General features: G+C 37.9%; 1 protein-coding gene and 1 non-coding gene across 6 annotated transcripts; both read left to right on the top strand.

Annotated features, from left to right (window-relative positions):
- The first annotated feature begins 338 nt into the window (after positions 1-338).
- On the top strand, positions 339-21,635 carry NT5C1B (5'-nucleotidase, cytosolic IB). 5 transcript variants are annotated; one of them, XM_061210541.1, is made up of 11 exons: positions 375-407; positions 2,180-2,271; positions 2,650-2,782; positions 3,392-3,529; positions 4,849-5,081; positions 5,118-5,328; positions 5,630-5,797; positions 6,932-7,061; positions 9,499-9,621; positions 10,028-10,212; positions 21,303-21,635. In XM_061210541.1, exons 1-11 carry the CDS (start codon positions 375-377, stop codon positions 21,633-21,635), a joined length of 1,779 nt encoding a protein of 592 aa, XP_061066524.1. The 5 variants fall into 5 exon arrangements, with proteins under 5 accessions (XP_061066526.1, XP_061066524.1, XP_061066523.1 ...); XM_061210540.1 differs by having other exon boundaries at positions 2,180-2,272; positions 2,600-2,782; XM_061210539.1 differs by having other exon boundaries at positions 2,180-2,272; positions 2,600-2,782; positions 3,392-3,537; positions 4,851-5,081.
- On the top strand, positions 6,454-6,560 carry LOC133074868 (U6 spliceosomal RNA). The gene has a single exon (XR_009697271.1). It is a non-coding gene; the product is annotated as a U6 spliceosomal RNA (small nuclear RNA).
- Positions 21,636-23,322: the final 1,687 nt, after the last annotated feature.

Raw genomic sequence — 23,322 nt, 5'->3', positions numbered from 1 at the left:
TTTTGGCAGTACCAGAAAATGTATAGCCACGAATGGAATTGATACAATGAGTAACTTACTAATGTTAAAGAGATTTAAAAAGAAGGAAGCAGTAATACTGATATTGCTACATATTAAACATTTGAACATTGTTTAGACATTGATTCCTAAAAACCCAGACAATGGTTATGAGTGAATGCACTCAAATAATACTATTTCTTTTTATTTTTTAAGTCACATATTCAGAGAGTCAGTTAGTTACTATGGAATCACATGTGATGTCATAAATTTGACATTCTAAATGCAAACCTAGACTGAGCAACAGAAAAAACAGGAAATGGAGCTGGGGAGAGGAAAACCTGCATAACAACAAAAGGATTTCAATAGTTAAAGAAATGAGTCAAACATCTCTGAAACAGAAAAAGAAGGTCAGTGAATTGAATGTCCTAGAATCTTGCCAGAGAACTGAGGAAGTGTAGATATCAGTCCATCATTTGCCTCTGGAAATGCTCTGCAGCAATCAAATTTCAGATGATGACCACACATAGAGACAAAAGGAGAAGTAAAGAACACGAAGAGTGGAGAAAAAGGAGATTAAATCATGTGGTGTAAGTCCATCCAATAAGTCAGCACTTATTGAGCAAATGCTCATATGTTAGTGGTAAGAGGCGAAAACACAGTTGCTATCTTTGAAGAACGCACAACCTAGTAGGAAAGAGAATACATAAACAAAGTACAATTCAGTACTCAGTAAAAGTATGTACAAAAGACACAGGCAACACAGAGGAATGATTAATACTGGGAACTTCTCCCAGGTCGTGCTGAGCTTGGTTCTGAAGAACACTGAAGGGAAAAGGAGGTTATAAGATATAAGGGTGGTATATAGACAAATACAAGTCATTTGGCAAAAATAGAACATAGAGGTAGAGTGTAGAGTGGAGGGCACACAAGTTGGAGATAGAAAGGATACATCATGAGACTCCTGGCCTCTCTAATCAAGCGAATGAAGAGTGTATCCAGAAATGAAGCATAAGCAGATTTACATTTTATAAATATCACCCTAAATAAATGGGGTAGGTGGATCTAGAAGTTGAGAGGATTTAAGGCCATGAAATCTGGGCAAAAGCTATATTCTAAGAATGCAGACCCATAACGATCTGAGGCCTGGAACAGGAGTGGAGAAGAGGGACTAGATTTAAAACACCTTTTGGAGTAAGTGACAGGACTTCATGGTGATAGTGTTGAGGGGGTTGATGGAAAGATTTTAGGATTAGTTCCAGGATTATGCAGCTATGCCATTCTCTTCAGACATAGACTCAGTCATTCAACTAACATCAACGAGATTTTTCCTGGGTGCAAGGCACAGAGCCTAAAGAGATTAACAGACTGCCCCTGAGCACTCTGGTCTATGCTAGAAGTTGAGCTCCTTAAACAGATAAATAACACTAATCTTGATTGCATTACAGCTACTGAATTGGCAGGAAACAATAGAAACACTGCTCCAATACAACAGTATTTCCTGCAGTTGAAAATGAAAACAAATATTTGAATAGATGTCCATGAAATAAGCCATTTTCTTATGCTCCCCTACATGGTCTTCCCTATTAGTTTGTTAATAAGAGACCTCTTTTCACTCTTGATGCTATGAATAGTTAGAGAATATGAATAGAAGACATGCCTGTCGACTGATCTGTACAGGATTAAAGTCCTTGATTTTAAAAATCTATTATTGATGAGGCTCAGATCCACAGAAAATTGGTTTATGAATAAAACAAACAAGAGAAGTTTCAGTTCTACATGGCAAATGAAAAAGTTCCATAAGTAGCAATCTTCAGAGTAACAGAGAAAAAAAGTTGTTCTGTGTGAGCAGCTTCACATTTAAATCCAAGTCCTGCTGACCCCTGGGAAATTCTCCCACAGCATTTCCCATGCTACCATTTTGTAAATGATAAATGCTTCGTGTCTCAAATCTATAAACCAACAAAGTTCTATATTAAAAATCTGTTTGTATAGTTGTCTGATATGTGTTCTTTTTACTCATGCTTGTTAGAACAGAGGAAAAATAATATCTATAATTTATATTTTTGATAGTGGCAAAGAGACAAATTCTAACTTTCATTTATCCTTTGATTCCCCAAACCCAAGGTTTCTAATGCCCCGAGATGAAAAATTAATAAACATTCTTTGTTTCCATATTAAGAATGAGACTGGACCGAGGTACTCAAAAGACAGCCTAGAAGCAGACAAATCTAGAAAGGATTCTGAGAAATCAGGAGTTCATCTGAGCACCCAGGTGAGCTGACCTCTTCAGAGTTGGTGAGAGAATTAAAGAGCCAACAGCATAATAAAAAAATACTAGCAGGCAGGGGAGTTTGGGGAGAAAAAACTGAGCTATCAACATCTGTATTAAGGGATACCTAACGTCCTCGTGGCGAGGTTAAGAAAATACTAGAAGAAGCTGGCCCTTGCCTACCCATCCAGCACACATCCCAATGTTCATGCAGAATAAATGGCGTAGAAACCTCTGCTCAGCCTGTGGGAGGAGACTGGCCTTTGTTCAAATCAGGGAGGGAAGGGGAGTCCGGCTATCGCATTGACCACCTTCTGCACCATCTTTCAGATGAGGCGTGCAGTCATACCGCATCACTCGCTGAGATGCTGCCCCATGCGGGGTCACTCGTCGTGTAGACGCTGCCTTTGTGCAGCTGAGGGAAAAGTGCTTCTTGGCCCCTGCCGCACGATACGTATTTATATTCACATGTGCCTGTTGTGGGAGCAGGGCTGGCAGATCACCGTGATCAGGGTGAGCAGAGACTAAACTACTGACTTTGGAGGGGAGCCAGAGGCAATCTGGGTGAGGGGAAGGATACGGGGATGGAAACTTCCACTTGCCTCTCCATGGTCTCCTCCATCCTGTTCCTCCCAAAGGCAGTGCTAGAGGGCGCTATTCCCTCTTCTGCAGCTGCCTGGGAGTCCCGCTACAGCCTTGTTGAGGTACCAGAGGCCTTCATCTTTGTAATCTGGTCAAAAATGTTGGGTATGTCTTTTCAGCATCTGCTAACAAGCTTATCCTTAAGGGCGCAAGTGGGGAAAAGGGAGGAAAAATGCTCAACTCTACTAAGTTCCGCATAAGAGGAGTCACAGGTGAAAAACTATGAGATATCAGACTTGTTTCTTGGTTTTGGATGCTCTTCCAGGTAGATTCCCACTTTATTGCTCCTCACAGAAGTTAGGATTGGGCCAGAGCTAGAATAATACACAAGGGCCAAGACTGAATTACACGTCCTAGAGGGCAGGGGCCTTCTCATTGATCACTGCTATATTTAGCTTGCCATGGCTGTTTCGTAAGCGTATGTGTGGGAGGACTCGGTGGTGGGATATTACACTCCTGGGTCTCTTCTCTCCTTGGAAGGGATCACAAGAATTAACCTCGCCGAAGACAGACTCTCGAGGGTACCTAGTGAGAAATCAGTGGTCTCGAACTTCACGGAGCCCATCCACCAGAGCTCCATCAGTAGATGAGTCCAGAAGCAAGAACACAAGTCTTAAGGTAGAGATGGGAATGAAAGGGAAGAGTACATGCCAGAATAATGATAATAATAATAACATAGATTGATGCTTCCCATGCACCAGGCCCTGTTCCGTGTACTTTATATCTTTTAGCTAACTTAGCCCTCACAGACCCCCACCCCCATCAATCCCCAGAGTAAGAAAACCAAAACACAGAGTAACTTGCCTAAGATTTCACACTAGTAATGCTCATAGAGCTAGATTAAAACCTAGGATCTCTAGGTCTATAAACTGCACATTGAATGATTAAACTCCATGGTTTCTCCTTCCTTCCTTCACACATTCAAAAACTATTCATTGAGTACCCAAGACTCAGAAGAGGGGGTGAAAATGTCAACAAAGCAGATAAATTGTTGAAGAGTATTAGGTTGTGTGACGCTTTGAGCCCTTAACTAGGCCTAGTCACATAAGAAGAAAAAGTTTGTTGTGAGAATTAGTTTTTGGATGCAGAGTGTGACACAGGCCCAGACACTGGGAGAACCAATCCATCTGTCTCTGTGAGGACTGGCTCAATAATCTAACCAAGAACATGTCCTTTGAAATGTGTGAAATAATCACAAAAACTGGAATAATATATGGATGCTTAATAATCTATCTCATACCTTAGTGAAGGAGTCCTTTCTCTAGAATGACTAGAACCAGTTCCTATTTAGGAAGATGATTCTCTCCAATTGAGCTTCACTGGCACAAGAAGCTCTGAAGGTGATGGGGAGACACTTGATTCTCCAGCCTACTGACCTTCCCAGCACTCACTGCATTAATCACAGAGCAAATGTGGAGACAGATGCCCCTGAGGTGCTTTGCAGAGCCTTCTGGTGGGAACTTCTGGTCTAGCTGCTCATCAAGTTAACTGGAGGTCACAGATGGAGGCAGTGGCAAGCAAGGTCCCTTCCTCAAGCCCTCTGTCCTACCTGAAGGTCTCTGACTGAGCAGGTATATGTGAAGAAAGTGACAGAACTTTGCAAACTATGTGCCAGCTACCTAGGGGCAAGGAAAAGGACCTCTACCCTATCTACTCCAAAAGAAAAAAAAAAAGTGCGAGGTGCTGATGGAACAACTGGGGGGAAATGAAAGCAGTCTGTCTCTGTGTCCATGTAACAGAAATGTCTAATATATGGAGCCTTGAAACGTCTGAGCCCCTTTAAGCCCTACTTAAAGGAGCTGAGATGAACCAGGATCCACCTAAGAGCTAGGAATGGAACACAGAGAAGGGGACAGCTCCTCGACTCCAGCTGGGCAGGGATGAGGACGGGGACCCTAGGCGGGCATCTAACTCAGAAGCCCACTTTCTTGCTCCAGCCCCCCAGTAGCTCCACGACCTCCCGGACTTCATCCACCTCCCCTAGCCATCAAGAGTCGCCAAAGCCGCTGTCAGCGCAGCCCTCGCCACCCACACCAACCACTGCGTTCGACTCACGTTCTTCCAGGACCCCGGAGGTCCAGCTCCAGACCGGGTCCCTGCGCAGCACCAAGATGGCTGAGAATTCCGACGCCTGGTCTCCTGGCCTGGGGCGGGAAATCCGAGAGTCCCGGTACCCACGAGAGTCGCGGGACTCCCGAGAGTCCAGGGATACGCACCAGCGGGAATATCCGCGCACGCCCCCCACTGAATGGAAATCCTATGCCCAGCGCAGGGCTCTCTACCCGTCACAGCTGGATCAAGACTGGATGCCTGACCTGGTCAGGCAGCGAGAGGAAGAGGAGGACGTGGACGATGCCTACTGGGCATCCGTGAGAACACTGTACGAGAAGACACCGAGCTGCTCGCGCCCCAGGCCGGTGAGCAGGGCCTGCCTCCCCTGGTACCCGGGTTGCCGCTCCACGGAGCCCCGCGGCCGGACCTCCCTCAGCCTCCCTCCTCTCCATGGTATAGGGAAGTTCACCCAGCCCCCTGCTTCTCCTCCCTAAACCTACCCCTCTGCACAGTAGCCTCCAGGACCCAGCCCTTGGCTGTCTCCAGCATCCAGTCCTCCAAGCCGGGACCCAACTGTTTCCTTCCCACCCTGCCCTGGGATGAGGCCCATTCCTGATCCCTTCAGGTCTGTGTGACTCGTCCTCCTGTCGGTGCCCCTCTCTGCAGCCCAAACCCAAGCATGCCATCACCATCGCTGTGTCATCCCGTGCGCTCTTCAACATGGTGGACGGCAGGAAAATCTACAAGGAAGAGGGTCTGGAAAAGTACATGGAGTATCAGCTTTCCAATGAGAATGTCGTCCTGGCCCCAGGGCCGGCCTTCCGCTTTGTCAAGGTACTCTGCAAAGCTGTCTTTGGCCCTCCGGGACTCTGGATGGCAGGGAAGGACTCATGCTAATCCCTGGGATCTCATCCAGCTTTCCTTATAATTCCTAGTCCACACTTGTCATTCTTGCCTTTTTTAAGTCTACCCCAGGTCAGTTTATATTTTAACAGAAGCTTCCACACTGTTGAGGGACGGACTGCAGCCCTAGATTTGGCATGTTGAGCTTCCCTAAGTGGAGTCCAAATCCTGAGACCTGTAACAGAAACTTTTGTTCTCTCCATAGAAGGAGCAGTAACCAGAAGCAATAATGAGTTTACAATTCCAAGCAGTAGAAATAAAACACCCCATTCAAATGACAGTAAATTCACTTTAGCTGCTCTTGCCCCAAACACAGCATATTAAGAAAGTCAAGATGCTCTTGGCACTTAGGGGCATGACTTTAATAGAGAAAGTAAGGTTCTTGGAACTTACACTGAAATGTATAGCACTTATAGCTCTGACCCCCTATATAACTTATACAAATATTACACAATAACATCATAACCAGGCAGAAACAAATGACACCTCCACGTGTTGTAAGTAGAAAGTAGTTATGAGGCATAGTGGAAGCATGAGAGGAAACCACAAACCTATTCTAAAGACTCATGTTTTAAAAAATATACAAAATGCTCACTTTGGCAGCACATGTGCTAAAATTGGAACAACACAGGGACCATTAGCATGGCCTCTGCACAAGGATAACATGAAAATTCTTGAAGCAGCCTATACTTTTCACAATAAAAAATAATCATCAGATGATCAAGAAAGGCAGGTTTTATGAATCAAAAACAAAAATAGACAAACCATAAAAGGGTTAGCCTGATGCTATCTATGTACCTCACAGAAATAATTCTAGTAAACCAAATGTTGTAACAATTTTCAACAAACATTACCCATCTTTCAGTAAACATTAACTGAAGTCCTATGTATGCGAGGCTGAAAATACTGAAATGAATGGCATAACCCTGCCTTAAAGGAGCCACAGTCTCTCAGTGAAGAGTCTTCAGGGCTTGCATTGGACACCTATGGGATCCCTTCTCTCCAGACCCCCAGTGCCCACTTTGCCTGGCCCTCTTTACACACATTTGTGTTTGTAACCTTCAGGCACTGCAGCATGTCAATGCTAGACTCCGTGAGCTGTATCCTGATGAACAGGACTTATTTGATATTGTTCTGATGACTAATAACCATGCCCAAGTGGGAGTGCGGCTTATAAACAGCGTCAATCACTATGGTAAGTAAAATAAATACCGTGTGGAAGAACAGCTCGCTGCTCTGGAAGAGAGAAGCCATGTTATTTTGCTCACTGTGGCCTAACTAATGCAGTGTCTGATAGTGACACCCCCTTCTGCGTGAGGAATGTTTATTTGCCTATGTCAGAACAAGAGAGGCCATGTTCATTTTTAACTTCAGCACAGAGTTGGGCCCAAAGCTCTGGACTTAACTTGTCAAGTGTGAATTTCAAAGTCTTAATCCCAGGTCCTGCAATATATTTCTCTGTTTTATGTTTTTCACTTCTGAACTTGACTTCAAGGAGCCGTCAACCCAGGGCTTTCTCTGTGCGATCAGACTTCTTGCTCACCACAGATGCATGTTAAAGGTTTAAAGGTTTTTACCTTTCCTTTCCACTCTTAACATCTGACTCTCCCCGGCTGCTCTCCCCACACATCAAATTCATACTCATGCCAGCAAAACTGTCTTTATTCCTTTACAGGGAAAATTGGTTTGACACTAGTCTCTTCAAAGCATTTCCATTAGTGTGTTGGTGACTTTAAGGGGAGGTCCTCGTTTTTCCTCTTATGAATTTACCTGACTTCTTATGTGGGGACCTTTAGCCCGTTTTCTAAGTGACATATCCAGTCTTAAGGGTATGTCAAGTCAAAATAAGGTTTAAATTTGGCATATTTAACTTCTAGGCTTAAATTAGGCATATTTACAAATAGTCACTATCTATTACAAGTTATAAGTTTTATATTATATTATCCTAATTATAAGGCCAACATCTTACTGATACACAGTTGAAAATATGTTTGCCTTTCAAAAACGCAGTCTTCATAGTATTATGCTATGAAAAGAGAGAATGTATATAAAAGCTTTAGCAGAGATGAGTGGTGTAATCACTCAATAAAGGACAGCTATTATTTTTACAAAACAGCCTTATTTGATTTAGTAGGTGATTTAAGTCTATCTATCCCTCACCACACTAAGCCAATTGAGCTTAGTAGCATGAGGAATTCTAGTTATTTACATACTAATTCTGTTAATGAACAGATAAAGCCCAATCTTGCGCAGCCTTGCTCATGGAATAACAACTTTTCACCTGAAGAGTTAGTTACCTTCTCTCGGTGCTGAAGGCAATATGTATCTCCCTTTGCTATGGTCTTTTCTATATTATAATTATCTGTTTACATGCCTGGCTCCTTAGTGAATTGTGATCTCCTTGAGAAGAGGGACGATGTTTTCATCATTTCTGAAGTCCCCAGTACCACCAAATAATTTCTGATCATTAAATTAATATTATTTAAGGATTTGTAGAGTACACTTTTATGCCACTTATGCCCAATGTTGGTGTAAGTGAAGAAGTGAGAGTATTTTGTCCATACCACGGCAAACACTTCCACTTCAACTGTTGATAGATCCTATCCACTCTCTTGGTCCATGCAGATGATAAACAACTGACTAGCTGGCTCAACAACAAATGGCTCAAAATTCTGCTTTATATCATCTGCAGCTGCCCAGTTTTATCATATATCCAAAAACACTTTGAATGGGTACATAGCTTATATGCTTAATGTTATACCTTAGTTATTCTCACATCATTGGAACCATGGTTTGCTTTTATAAATAATCCTGTGCTGAGACCTTTCTACATAAGCCTTTATCAGAGTTTCAGATTATTCCCTTAGGATAAACTCTTTAAAAAAGGAATCCTAGGTCAAAAGGTATAAGCTGCTTAAAAGCTGTCGATACTTTTATCAATAAAAATCAAATTACTCTCTAGACAGCTTGTACCAATTTATACTTTCATCCATAGTGTATGTAAGTGCCTATTTTACAAACCTCTCACCAACATCTAGTGGGGTTTTTTAACTGTTGTTGATTTGAAAGGCATTTAATGGTATATTAATGTTAGTCTGCTAATGATTGCATTTAACATTTCAAGTCAAGAGAGACAATTTCAGACCTTTTGTTGTTGTTTTGGGGAAATAGTTTAAATGCTATCACTACTTGCTATTACTATTGTATTGTTACTAAAGAAATACTAAAATGGTACTTAAAAACAGAGCCACATCTTAACTGGCCCTCTCAACAAGTGAGGATGCTGTAGCTAAAGGAAAAGTGCACTGTTCTAGTCTAGACAAGAGTCAATGTGAAGCACTGGGCTTAGACAGTCTTTATGTCTCAGTTTCCTTTTCTGTAATGAGGATAATAATGCCTGCCGTAACAGCTGTGTGAGAGTAAACTGGCATGGCCTATCTGGATATACTTCATAAACTATCATGCACCATTATATAAAATAGCTGAGACATGTTTCAATATTGGTACTACAAAGGTAGTTCTAAAACTTCAGTAGGCACTCATTTATTCCTAAGGTAACTTTCACTTGCATTTCCAGTAAGTATACTGTCTTTAGTCTCTGACATAACAAAGTCTTTCTTGCCTGATAATAGGATTACTAATTGACCGCTTCTGTCTGACTGGTGGAAAAAGCCCCATTGGCTATTTGAAGGCATATCTTACCAACTTGTATCTTTCTGCGGATTCTGAAAAAGTACAAGAAGCAATACAAGAAGGTATTACTTGGTTTCCTCTCTCTAGTTAATAAAGAGGTCTGCACTAGTGTTTCATTCCATTGGCCTTCACGTATGATTATGTGGTTTACGTCGTTGTTGGGTTTTCTGCTAAGGTGTTTCCACAAGTGGCAGCCCTTAAGTTTGTCTTTTAGAGCTTTCACCTTCATGGAGGTGGACATCTTCAGTGATTATCCTACACCCATTTTACATTTTCCCATCCCTTATAGAAACGGAGGCAGTACAAAGACAACTGTTTTGAGATGTATGGTTGTGAAGAAGAGTTGTGTCGTCAGGTAATAGCGAGAGAGGAAATTCGAGGTCAGGGAAGAATTTTTTTTTTTTTTTAAATAGACACTAAAACATATGGTCCTAAGAAGAGTATTAATTAATTCCAACGGTCTTCCAGGGATCGCCTCTGCAACAATGTTTGATGGAGCCAAAGACATGGCTTACTGTGACACACAGCTCCGTGTGGCCTTTGATGGGGATGCCGTCCTCTTTTCTGACGAGTCTGACCATATTACCAAGGAGCACGGGCTGGACAAATTCTTTCAACATGAAGCACTATTTGAGAATAAGCCTCTTGCTCAGGTAGGTTCAATGAGCTCTAATTAATTTTGATCTACTTATTTTCCAACATACCAATATAAATATTTCTTCATTGTGATGACTTTTAAATTTTTTTAGGCAGGCCACTCCTCACTTCTTATCCTTCGTAGTTTTCTCCCCTTGTTTCATGAACTCCTTATTTTAAAGCATCTGCTGCCAACTTTTTTTTTAATTTTAGCGTTCTTTTATCTATCCTTTTGGAAATGTTTCTATGATCTTCTCATGAGAAAGAGTTCATCTCCTCCAAATTATGAGTAACAGAGGTAATACGGCTTACCAACTAGCCATCTCTACATAATAGTTCTCAAAATAGTAAGGTTATTTCCAATAGGTCAGTAAACATTTGTTGAACCTCTCTGTCCATATCCTTAAACTCCATAAAGGTAGCACTTAACTGAGAAAAATCTGCAAAACTGAGAGTTTAAACTAAATCAAATAAGGAGCCCCAAGCAAGTACAACATATGAACAATTAAAATTTTAGGTTTTTTGGAATCAATCCATGAACCGAAGTGTTAAAAGTCACGGTCTGAAATGAACAAAACCTGCAACTTCTGAACCAAAGGAGATTTGAACATCAAAGTATTCTCCAAAATGAATACGAAATAATGGATCATTCAGTTTTAATCTATGAATCTTACCTAGGTCTTTTTTTTAAATTGGCCTTTTTTTTCTCAGCTCTTCTTGAACTTAAGATCTTAAATATTGTTAGTTTTGTTACATTTATAAAAGTAGGAAGAGACTAATTGAAAGATGAAAGTTTTACTAACTCACCTCACATTACAGCAAGTGATATTTAAATTCTGTGTGTTTTTGTGTGTGTATGTTTAACTTCACAGTCTCTTCCTAAATAGCTTCTCTAGAAGTCTTGAGCTCATGTCAAAAAGTTGTTCAGTGTTAACAAGGTTTACTATTGGGAGGAAAACCCTTTGTTATATTTTACATAAGTCTGCTTTGCTGAAATTTAGAGCCCATTGTACATTAGCCTTTAAGCATTATTAAAATGTTCAAGATCTCTAAAAAAGAGCACTTAAAAAGAAAAAACCTTCAAAACAAGAATTATTTCAAGATAATCTTAAAATACCATTTTTTTCGTCTCAGGGAAAGAATCCAAATTTCTTTTAGATTCTGTACTTATCAGTTCTTTTCTCCATATTTTAAATCATTTTTCCCATTAAACAACTGAAATTGTGAAGTTCAACACTAGTTATTGCAGGAATACCCAATGAATTTTTACTAAGCATACTTGTTTTCATAATGTGGTCCTTCTGACAGTGGAAAAATATGGTATTTTTCACATAGAAAGTGTAGCTTTCCTATAAAGACCAGGCTTTGCCAGATGTTTCCACTGATGAGAAGGAAGTTATGAGATATGATTCCTAACCAAGGCTTTCAACTATGTTGGTCATGGGGCTTATGGTTTCGTCATGACAATATCCCAACTGTCTCCAATGGAGGAGATCTGAGAGTCACCAGCAAATGGGACAGCTGGACGGGATTAATTTAGCCACTCTCATTGTAGCTTATAAAGCCTCCAGTGTGGTACCATGACAAGTAATGGATGTCTCCTGATTTGATCTCTATCTCATTTCACCATTCTGGGATAGTGATCTGTGTGTGTGTGTGTGTTTTAATCAGAATTGTTGAGGTATACTTTATATGTAGTATAATTCATCATTTTTAGTGCACAGTTCTGAGAGTTTTGACAAACATACATGTACAGTCGTGAAACCACGATCAAACTCAAAATACTCACAAAATTCCCTTGTGCTTCTTTGTAGTCATCCTAGCCCCCTATCCTCAGGATCTGTCAAACACTAATCTGATTTCTGTCCCTATAGTTTTGCCTTTTCCAGGTGTCATATAAATGGAACCCCATAGGATGCAATCTTTTGAATCTGACTTATTTTACTTAGAATGATGCATTTGAGATTCATCTGTGTCATTCCCTGTATCAGTAGTGCATTCCTTTTTACTGCTGAGTAGTAGTCTGTTCTATGGATGTACCACATTTTTTAATACATTTACCTATTGGAGGATATTTAGGTCATTTCCAGTTTTTGGCATTTATAAATAAAACTACTTTAAGCATTTGCATACAGGGTTCTGTGTAAACACAAAAATCTCATTTCTCATGGGTAAATACCTCGGAGTAGGATTGCTAGGTCACAGGATAAGTATACGTTTAACTTTATAGATAGTGCCAAACTATTTCCCAAAGTGGTCAAACCACTTTGCGTTTCCAATGAAAGATTTTTTGCTCTGCATCCTTGCCAGTATTTGGTAATGTCAGTTGTTTTTCATTTGTTTGTTTGTTTTAAGCTGTTCTGGTGGTTACATAATTGTATCTCATTGTGGTTTTAATTTGCATTACCCTAATGACAGATGATATTGAACACTTTATCAAGTGCTTATTTGCCATCATATGTATTCTTTGGCAAAAATATCTGTTCAAATCTCTTGCTCATGTGAACTGGGTTGTTTTTTATTTCATTATTGAGATTTGAAAGTTCTTTGTATTACAATTCTGGATACAAGTCCTTTATCACATATTTGTTTTGCAAATATTTTCTCTCAGTCTGTCCTTGTCTTTTCACTCTTTTAATATTTTTCAGTGTCCTTCAATGAGCAGAAACTTATAATTTCAATGAAATTCAATTTATCTATTTGTTCTTTCATGAACTGTGCTTGTTATGTCATACCTAAGAAATCTTTGCTAACCCAAGGCAAAAATTTCCTCCTATGTTTCTGAACCGAAGTTTTTAGAATTTTATGGGTTTTTTTTTTTTTTAGAATTATTACCTGTTTGAGTTGATGCATTTGTGCAAAGTATTAAGGTTCATTTTTACTACTTATGGATATATCTTAATTGTTTCAGCACTATTTGTGGAAAAGACTGGCTTTCTTTTCCTTTAATATAGGTATCTATCCTTTTGCCAATATCACACTGTCTTGATTATCATAGTTTTATAGTCAGACTTGAGATCTGGTGGCAGGAGTCCTCCAAATTTGTTATTTTTCAAAATTCTTTTGACATTCTGATTCCTTTGCATTTGCATATAAGTTTAAAACTTAGCTTGTCCATTTCTGGAAAAAAAGCCTGCTGAAATTTTTATTGTGATTATGTTGAATTTATAGCTTAATCTTGGGAGAATAGATATTTTAACAATATCAAGTTTTTCAGCCTATGGACATAGTATATCTCTCCATTTATTTAGATCATATTTAATTTCTTTCATCAGTGTTTTGTAGGTTTCAGCATATAGCTATCACACAAAGTTTATTAGATTCATACCTAAGTATTTAATAACTTTTGATGCTATTATAAATGATACTTTAAAATTTTTAATTTGTTTATTGCAAATACACAGAACCACAATTTATTTTTGTATATTGACTTTGTATCCTGCAACTTTGTTAAAATCACTTGTTAGTCATAATAAAATTTTTGTAGATTATTCAAGATTTTCTACATAGACAGTGTGGACTGTGAATAAAAACTTGTTTCCAAAAAAAAAAAAAAAAACTTGTTTCCATTCTGTATGTCCTTTATCTTTCTTGCTTTATTACCCTTGCTAGTACATTCAGTACAATGTTCAATAAACATTATGAGAGTGGACTTCCTTGCCTTATTCCCTGATCTTAGAGGGAGATCATTCCCTGATCTTAGAGGGAGAGTCTTTGACTCTTAAGTATATTACCTACAGGTTTTTTGCAAGATGCCCTTTGTCAGGTTAAGGGAGTTACCTTCGATTCCTGTTTTGTTTTAGAGTTTTATAATAAATCCATGTTGAATTTTGTCATATGTCTTTCCTGTATCTATTGAGAAAAACATGCGGCTTCTCTAGTCTGTTGAAATATAAATTATATTGATGAATTGCATTGCTGGTATAAATTCAACTTGGTTATGTTGTATTATCCTTTTTATATATTGCTGGATCCAATCTGTTAAAATTTAGTTAAAAAAATTTTTTTTGCCATTATGTTCTTGAGTGTTCTTTTGTTGTAATATCTGATAGAGTAATGCTGACCTTATAAAATGAGGTGGGTAGTATTTTCTCCCTGTCTATTTTCTGGAAGACTTTGTGTAGAGTTGGTATTATTTCTTCTTTAAATATATGGTAGAATTCTCCAGAGAAGCCATCTGGGCTTGGACTTTTCTATTTAGAATGCTTTTAACTAAGAGTTCAATTATTTTGATAGATACAGAACTACTATGCAGATTTTCTCTTTCTTCTCTTTCCTCTTCTGGCAGTTTATGAGTTTGTGTCTTTCAAGGAATCTGTCCATTTCAGTTAAGTCACTGAATTAACGAGCATAAATATTTTCTCATATTTTACTATTATGATTTTACTATTTTTAGGAACTTTAGTGATGTATCCCTTTTCATTCCTGATATTAGCAATATTTGCCTTCTCTCTTTTCTTCCCCCCTTGTGGTCAATCATGCTAGGCTTTAACAATTTTATTTATCTTTTTAATAACCAGCTCTTCCTAAGTTTTTAAAGGTGATTTGAGGCTTCTTTTCTATAATAAACATTTAATACTGTAAAATTTCCTCTAAATGCTACTATAGTTGCATCCTATAGATTTAGATAGGTGGTTTGTAATTTTTATTCAATTCAAAGTACTTTTTAATTCCCTGTAACTTTATCTATGAGTTATGAGTTATTTATAAGTGGGTTATTTAATTGTGAAATTAAATTTGGAATTTTTCCAGATACCTTTCTGTTATTAATTCCAAGTAGAATTCTGTTGTAGTCAGATAATATGTTTTCTATGATTTCAACTGTTGAAATTTGTTGAGGATTATTTTATACCCAGAATAAATGGTCTATCTTGGTAAATGTTTCTTGTCTACTTGAAAAGAATGTTTATCCTGCTGATTTGGGGTTGAATATTCAATAAATGTCAATTAGATTAGGTAAGTTAATAGTGTATTATTCAGGTCATATTGCCCAGGTGTTTAATATTGTCAGTGATTTTCTTTCTATTTCTTCTATCCACTATTGAGGAGGCAGCATTGAAGACTTCAAGTATAACTGAGGATTAATCTGTTACTCCTTTCAATTATATAATTTTTGCTTCATGTATTTCTAATTTCTGTTGTTTGGTGCCCAAATATTTAAGATTATTATATCTTCTTGGCAAATTAATACCTTTTCATTATGCAACACCCCTCTCTCTGATATTCATACAGCCATTCTAGCTTTTTTTTCTTTTTTGGACTGATGTTTGTATGGTACAACTTTTCTATGCTTTTACTTTTAACCATTTATGTTTTTACATATAAAATATCTCCATATTTAAATTGGTTTTCTTGTAGATATTACATAGTTTCTGTTGTTTTTCTGTACAATCTGACAATCCCTGTGTTTTAATTGCTGTTTTTAGATCTTATTTATTTATTTATTTATTTGCAAGTTGACTAAGTTTTATTATAATCAAATTCTTTCTTTACAATTGGTTTACTCTTTTAATTAATTTTTATATGGAGTATAGTTGCTTTACAATGTTGTGTTACCTTCTACTGCACAGCAAAATGAATCAGCCATACATACATATATCCCCTCCATTTAGGACACTACAGTGCATTAAGTAGAGTTCCCTGTGCTATCCAGTATGTTCCCATCAGTTGTCTATTTTATACATAGTATAGATCATTTATATTTAATGTGATTATTACTTTGGTTGGATTAAAATCTACCATCTTCTTTTTCTATTTGTTTCATCTTTAATTAACTTTAGTTTCTTTTTCCTTTTATTATTTTTGCTTTTGAATTTATTGTGTAGATTGTATGCTTTTAGGATTCCATTTTATCTCCACTATTGATTTATTACTCATTTTAGATTTTACAGTGGTTACCATAGGATTTACAATATACAACATTAATTAATCACAGTCTACTTTCAAACAATATTATGCCACATCATGTACAGTGTAAGAACCTTACAACAGTATACTCTCAATTCCTCCCTCCCATGTTTTGTGATACTGGCATACATTTTACTTTCATCTATACTATAAACTCATAATACCTTGCTACTATTGTTTATTTGGGTAGTCAATTATCTTTAAAGTGAATAAGGAAAAAACAAAAATATGTCTTTTGCATTCATCTTCATTTTAACCATTTCCAAGAATCTTCATTTCTTTGTGTAGATCTAGGTTTCTCCCTGGTATCTTATTCCTTGTGCCAGAAGACCATCTTTTCACATTTCATATAGAATCGATATGCTGTTACCAAAGGCTCTTAGTTTTGTTTTTTTTTTTGCCTGAAAAACTCTTTACTCTCCTTCTTTTTTGAAAAATATTTTATTTTGACTGGCTATAGCTTTCTGCATTTACCCTATTTTTATTTCAGCACTTTAAAGATACCCATTCATTGTCTTCTGACTTGCATAAATTCTGAAAACAAATTGTTTGAGATACTTATCTTTGGTCCTTTGTAAGTAATGTGTCTATTTTTCTCTGGCTGCCTTCAAGATTTTCTATATTTCTTTGTGTTTCAGCAGTTTGAATATGGTGTGTGTATATGTATTCCACAGTATTTCAATGCCCTGTTCTTTTTTTCCCCACTATTTTTTTCCCTTTATTTTCAGCTTGAGTAATTTCTACTGACCTATCTTCAAGTTCACTGATTCTTTTCTCAGCTATGTTGGCTCTATTAATGAACCCATTAGAAGTATTCTTCATTTCTGTACCACAATTTTTATTTCTGACATTTCCATTCAACCCTTATCTTTTCCATCTCTTTGTTGAAATTACTAGTCTACTCATGTATGTCATCCACCTTTTAATAGAGTTGTTAAGATATTAATCAGAGTTATTTTCAATTTCCTCTCTTACATTTATGACATCTAGATCATCACTGAGTCTTCTGTTAATTACTTTCTCTTGAAAGTTAATTGCTCTTTTAATTTATTTTTATTGTAGTCACATAAATCTTTGATTAATTTCTAATCATAGTTTGTAGATGGTATAGGCTCTGGTTAATAGTATTTTTGCCTGGTAATAGGCATGGCTCCTCTTCCGCTAGGAATTAGTGTGACTGATTGAATCACCAAATCAGGCATTCAACTAGGTAAGCATTTTGTTGCTGCTATTGTTACCTTCATTTCATCACAGGCTTCACATTCCTCTGGAGGGTACTGAAGGGTTTTTCATAACATTCCTTTTCCATTTTCAGCTGTAGGCCTTCTCTTTGTGTCCATGCCTCATGGGTGGCCTCCACATTGTTACCCTTCTCCCAACTGTTATTGTTTGTCTCTGCCAGCTCAGGTGGTGATGTGAGAGGAAGGGACATTCTCTGTTGTCCCAGATTAGTCTAAATCTAAGTGTGTACCCCCCTAGGTCTTAGGGATGAAGTTATATCATTGATCTCACCTTTCTCCCAGTGATAGGGGTGGTATCTAATGGTCTGGGTCTCCTGCCCCTCTCCCAAGGGTGGAGGATTTTTCCTTCCCCTTCCCCCATAGCAGTAGATCTTTACCTGTTCCCTGGGGGTAACAGTGTTTGAAGCCGTTCTTCCAACAGTTTAATACTTTTGTCCCCTAGGAAGTATGGGACAAGGTAGATCTTTAGTCTTTTCTCACAGTGGCAGCTGCTCCTCTCCTCCACGTCTGCATCACCAAGGACTGTATTCTTTCATTTTCCACCCTGTCTGCAGTCCTTCTCATAAGAAACTAGTGAAATCCATAGGGAAAAAAAAAGCCTGGAAAACAGTGTGCATTTCTTGTGTCTGTGGCTTCCAGGGCTTCTATGTTCTCTCATTAGCCCATACTTGTCCTTTTCCAATTTGTTTTTAAAAATTACCTGAATTTTTCATACCTGCTTCTATGGCGTCTGGTATATCTTCCTTTAGTGCTCTGCCAAAGATGTGCCAGTTCTTGAATTCCATCTGTCCTTGAAGATTTTTCCGTAATTTTTTCCCTTAGGTTTCATGTTAGTCAGTTGCCCTGCTACTTCAGCTCTTTCATGGGCTCAAGAAAAATTATGATGTTTCAGATTATCTGGCTTTTTCTTGTTGTTAGGATAGGAGTAACAGTCTTTCCAGCTTTCTATATCCAAGGCAATCCAAATGTTCTAAATCATAGAACTCCTCAAAAAGGTATCTTCAAGTAACTTTCCTTCATGTTTCTATATTTTTTCTTGATAAATTACATACTTACACTACTGTACAAATATATAAACTGTTAAACATACCCCAAAATAGAAGAAAGAAAGAATGATATGGGTACCTGGTTTGAACATGGTGATATAAACTGACCAAGCCCTATTTATTCTCTTTGAAAATCACTCAAAAGCATCAGGGAGAGCCGTGTTCCTCTGTGTTTCAAAATCAAACTGTGAGCAGGGCAGCTTCTGCCAACAGTCACTACCTCACACTTTGTTTCTGTGGCCAAAAAAATAATAACAATAATATAATATGTTATAGTTTTTTTACCCATGTGACTTTTTGTTTTGTTTTTTTTTTTTTAATTATTTAATTATTTAATTATTTATTTTGGCTGTGTTGGGTCTTCGTTTCTGTGCGAGGGCTTTCTCTAGTTGTGGCAAGCGGGGGCCACTCTTCATCGCGGTGCGCGGGCCTCTCACTATCGCGGCCTCTTTGTTGCGGAGCAGAGGCTCCAGACGCGCAGGCTCAGTAGTTGTGGCGCACGGGCCCAGTTGCTCCGCGGCATGTGGGATCTTCCCAGACCAGGGCTCGAACCTGTGTCCGCTGCATTGGCAGGCAGATTCTCAATCACTGCGCCACCAGGGAAGCCCGATTTTTTGTTTTTTTCTAATATGTGCAGCCTTAGACAAAGCAACATTAAACAAATGATCACATAGATAAGCCATGTTTGTGGAAAATGGCTTCCATGACAGCAGAGAAGAAGGGAGCTTCTGAATTGTGAAAACAAGTCAATATTAAAATACTATCCATGACCTTTCCCCAGAATCCCTCTAATTTTTCCAAGGAAAACTAATCTACTTCAGAGATAAGTAATAAAAAGAGAACTAGCACAGAACATATGCAAAGATACTATGAGAAAAAGGCAGACACAGAAGAGCAAAATCTAATAACAGATGAAGAACTCTCACTAGAAACAGTTGCCAAAGTATAGGTAAAAACTGTGACTAAACATTTACTTAAAAGAAAGTTGGGTCATAAAGTGGAAATCCCCAAAATCAGGGAAGAGATGATAAAATGTTAAATGGTAGAACTCTGGAAATGAGCAAATAGAAAAATAATATTTTAGAGAGAAAAATAACAGAAATAGGTCATAGGTAAAGAAAATCCAACATATGCAAAATTAGAATACCTGAAGAAAACACTGAAATTATGTTATGGGGGGAGGAGGATAGGGTTGTGTGTGGTAAGTATAAAGATGCAAACTTATATCAAAATATAAGGCAAGAAAACATCCTGAATTATCAGAATATTTTAATGGATACATTAAACTATTAAAGGTTAAAAACTAAAGGCCACATTATACTATAGGGAAATAGAAGAGAATGATCATCACTGAGACATGCCCTAGTAATATTATTTGACTTCAAAAAAAAAAAGAAATAATTCTTTGGGCACCCTGCACACACAAGTGGGGAAAAGAAAATCAAGCTATCCTGAGTCTTCTCCACAGCAGCACTCAGTAGCAAAACACAGTGGAGCCCTACTTATAAGATCATGTGGAGAGGAAATATAAATCACAGATTCTACATCCAGTCAAAAGCTCATCCAAGTAAAAAGGAAACAGATCAACAGTTAAGAACATAGTATATTCTCAGGGATCATTATTTCCATAAGATATTCTTGAGAAAACTAATACAAGAGGACACATTTTGGCCAATATGTAGGTGACTACAAACACACAAAGACACAAATGGGCATAGAATATATTTAACCATAGATCTAAAACTAAAACAACTGCAGGGATTAGAGTGACAGAAAAGAAAGCACATATTATATGCCCTAACAATGTAGAAATTATTTAACTATTAAAAACTGGAAAAATATGGAGGAAAAAGTTATAAGGAAGAGTAGGTGTACTGATATCTTCAGTTACAATAGCTGATCAAAGGATAAAATATAAAGCTGAGAGACAGAAATATAAGAATCTTTAATAATTCAAATGCAAACACTGAGAAAGATGAAACAGTTAAAATCAAATGATTGAAGAAAAAACAGAGGATAAGAGAAAGGTGAAGAAGTACCCTAATTTCATTATTTTTCATTATAAAAAATAATAGCTCCTGGATTTAAAAAAATAGAGGACTGAGGGTACTATAAAAAGTTATAAAGGTAACCAATAGAAGGAAATAATACAAACCTTCCTAAATGTTAGAAGAAACACACATACACACATGTTCAAATAAAAAAGACACTCAGTGAACAATCTTTTGAAATCTTTAAACACGAAAAATGAAATACAAATTGTAATACAGAACCATTATCACATATATTTGTGATATCGATAAATAGAAATGGCCTAAAACTCAGCTTTTGTTTTAAAAATTAAGACTTTCAGATTGTATCACTTAGAAAAATCCAATTCTATGTTCTATACTAGAGGTACAGCTAAAAGTAAGTGTTCAGAAAGGTTGAAGATAAAAGTGTGAAGATATATAAAGTAATTGTAAATATAGAGAAGACTGGATTCAAGCCAAGAAGGAATTGAACAAGATAAAAAAGTACACTTTATAATGTTAAAATGTGCAATTCACAAAAAGTAAATCAAAAGAGTAGTGCTTTTGCTGATTAACTGAGCTTTCAGAGTATCCCATTTTGCCATGGATAGTTTACGTCTGTTGCCCTGGTTCAACTTTTTATGGAAGCTTCTTTCACTCTTAAAATATCTGTGTTTAGATGATAAATTATATGGCCATCCTATGTTTTACTCTAGGAATACAAGGATGGTTCCATACAAGGAAATATAATCACATAAATGCAAGGAGTTTCAGCATTGTATCACTTGGTCTATACTGCATGTTTCATGCAGTACTGTAAGTTCTTATAAACATCAGCTTTTTTAGCGTTCACTTCCTTTGGCTCACTGGATGACAGCTGTGACATATGTTCCTTTTACAGGGTCCCTTGAAAGGCTTTCTGGAAGATTTAGGCAGACTGCAAAAGAAGTTTTATGCCAAAGACGAACGGTTATGTTGCCCTATCAGGACCTACCTGGTTACAGCTAGGAGTGCAGCCAGTTCAGGCGCCCGCGTGCTGAAAACCCTTCGCCGCTGGGGTCTAGAGATAGACGAAGCTCTTTTCCTTGCTGGAGCCCCCAAAGGTCCCATCTTGGTGAAGATAAGGCCCCACATCTTCTTTGATGACCACATGTTCCACATTGAAGGGGCACAGAAATTTGGCACCATCACAGCTCATGTACCTTATGGAATTAATCAAAAAGAGAACAATTAGGGATGGGAAGGGGAAATAAAGCAGTGAGTCTGGTATTACAGAAGCCATGTCTTGTGGATCTCTAGGGCAATTAGGTATTTCAGTAGATTAGACCTCAGAACTTTGTTCATTTGGAAAGGTTTTCTCTTGAGTTTTTTAAAACATTTTGAACTCTCAAGTTACCTTCAAACTACTTCTCTTGGAGCTGTCAATGCTGTTGATGACATTGCAACTACCTCTGTGTGTAAGTCATAATGATGACTCTTTAGAATAAGTTTAGAACTTGAATCCTTGAATGCTTAAAGGACTATGTCAGAAGCCTACTTAATTTTACAAAGCATTGCTCATTTATGGATGTTGGTAGCTAGAATGAATCATTACCCATCATCATTATAGAATAGTGGGTCTTCACAAGTGGAAAGAGAAGGGTTAAGTACACTCTTGAAAACTGGAGCTTTTTAGTCTGTTGCCTCTGTGAACAGCCTTTTAATCAATGCAAAAATGAAAATACCACTCTACCTGCATGAGTATACCAATTTTGACATTGCTTATTCAGAAATAAAGCAGTTATTCATACAGGTTACTTTCATCTAAGATGAGCTCCAGACAGAACCTCCTGGAAGGGTTCTTTGAAGGTTATTTCCTGGGTTCATTGCCTCTGGACTACAAGGCTTCATATTTGAAACCTCTGGCTTTGGGCCCAGCAGGTAGGTCCAATGTTTATACGGGGGAAAAAAGCCTTGGCTACCACTTCAAAATGTGACATGAAGTAAATGTAGTATCCTAGCCTTCGTTGTTGTCATTCTGTTGTGATTTTTGTTTTGTTTTCAAAAAAAACATTGATTGGTTATTAACCATAATCTACTACATTAGGAACAAGCTGGTTATTTTCAGATGTTACCTCATTTTCTCATCAAACCAAACTTTCGTGACATAATATCAATATTATTACCTTCCTTTTTTTTAATCAATGAAGAACCTAAAATTCAAAAAGATAAAGTAGCTTGTCCAAGGATGTGCAGGTAATAAATGGTAGGACTAAGATTCAAATTTAGATCTCACTTCAAAAGCTATATGCTGTCTATCTTCTCTTCCTCACACCCTCTCCTGCTCCTTCTAGCCCCATCTCCATCTCTACCCCACCCACATATACATATTCCACCCCGGTTCTAGTTAAAGCATACCACTGCTGACACACATCTTTTGATCTGCTTCCTAATTTGATGTAAGGCAGTCCAAAATATATCAGTCATGACACTTACTGAGTACCTACTGTTTTCTACACATTCCCCAAGATAAAGGCCACAAGAGAGACTCAGGCATAATCCCATCCTTTAACAATCCCTTAGAAGAAGTCAAATGTGCAAGCTCAAATAGCCAACACGAGAAGGCTGTTTGTCCTCAGTGCCAAGTGAGGGTCACACACAAGGCTGAAGCAGAAATCTGTATGGGCTGGAAGTGGTCAGGAAATGTAGAGAACAGAGGTGGGCTTTGTAGGACAGGAAAGATGTGGACGGATAGAAAGGAAGAGAGAGAGGAAACGTGCTCCAGGCTCAGTGAGTGTGAGAGGCAGCTTCAAGTTACAGATAGGATGGAATAAAGGCCCACCCCCTCATGATTTCTGTTCCTGGTGCCTTGTCTAATCCTCAGGGACAGTGCTCGTCCCACCTCTGAGCTCCATTCTCAGCACTCATAAGAAACCTTCTTC

This window comes from Eubalaena glacialis, chromosome 14, assembly GCF_028564815.1.
Source record: "Eubalaena glacialis isolate mEubGla1 chromosome 14, mEubGla1.1.hap2.+ XY, whole genome shotgun sequence".
In the NCBI taxonomy this organism is placed as follows: Eukaryota; Metazoa; Chordata; class Mammalia; order Artiodactyla; family Balaenidae; genus Eubalaena; species Eubalaena glacialis.
This window is presented reverse-complemented; position numbering and strand designations above follow the sequence as displayed.

Excerpts from the sequence above, each read along its gene's own strand:
- NT5C1B (XM_061210539.1), top strand. The coding sequence starts at position 375 with ATGAGTCAAACATCTCTGAAACAGAAAAAGAAG. Across the intron at positions 2,273-2,599 it reads GAGTTCATCTGAGCACCCAG|ATGAGGCGTGCAGTCATACC; the intron begins GTGAGCTGACCT and ends ACCATCTTTCAG. Across the intron at positions 5,798-6,931 it reads CGGCCTTCCGCTTTGTCAAG|GCACTGCAGCATGTCAATGC; the intron begins GTACTCTGCAAA and ends TGTAACCTTCAG.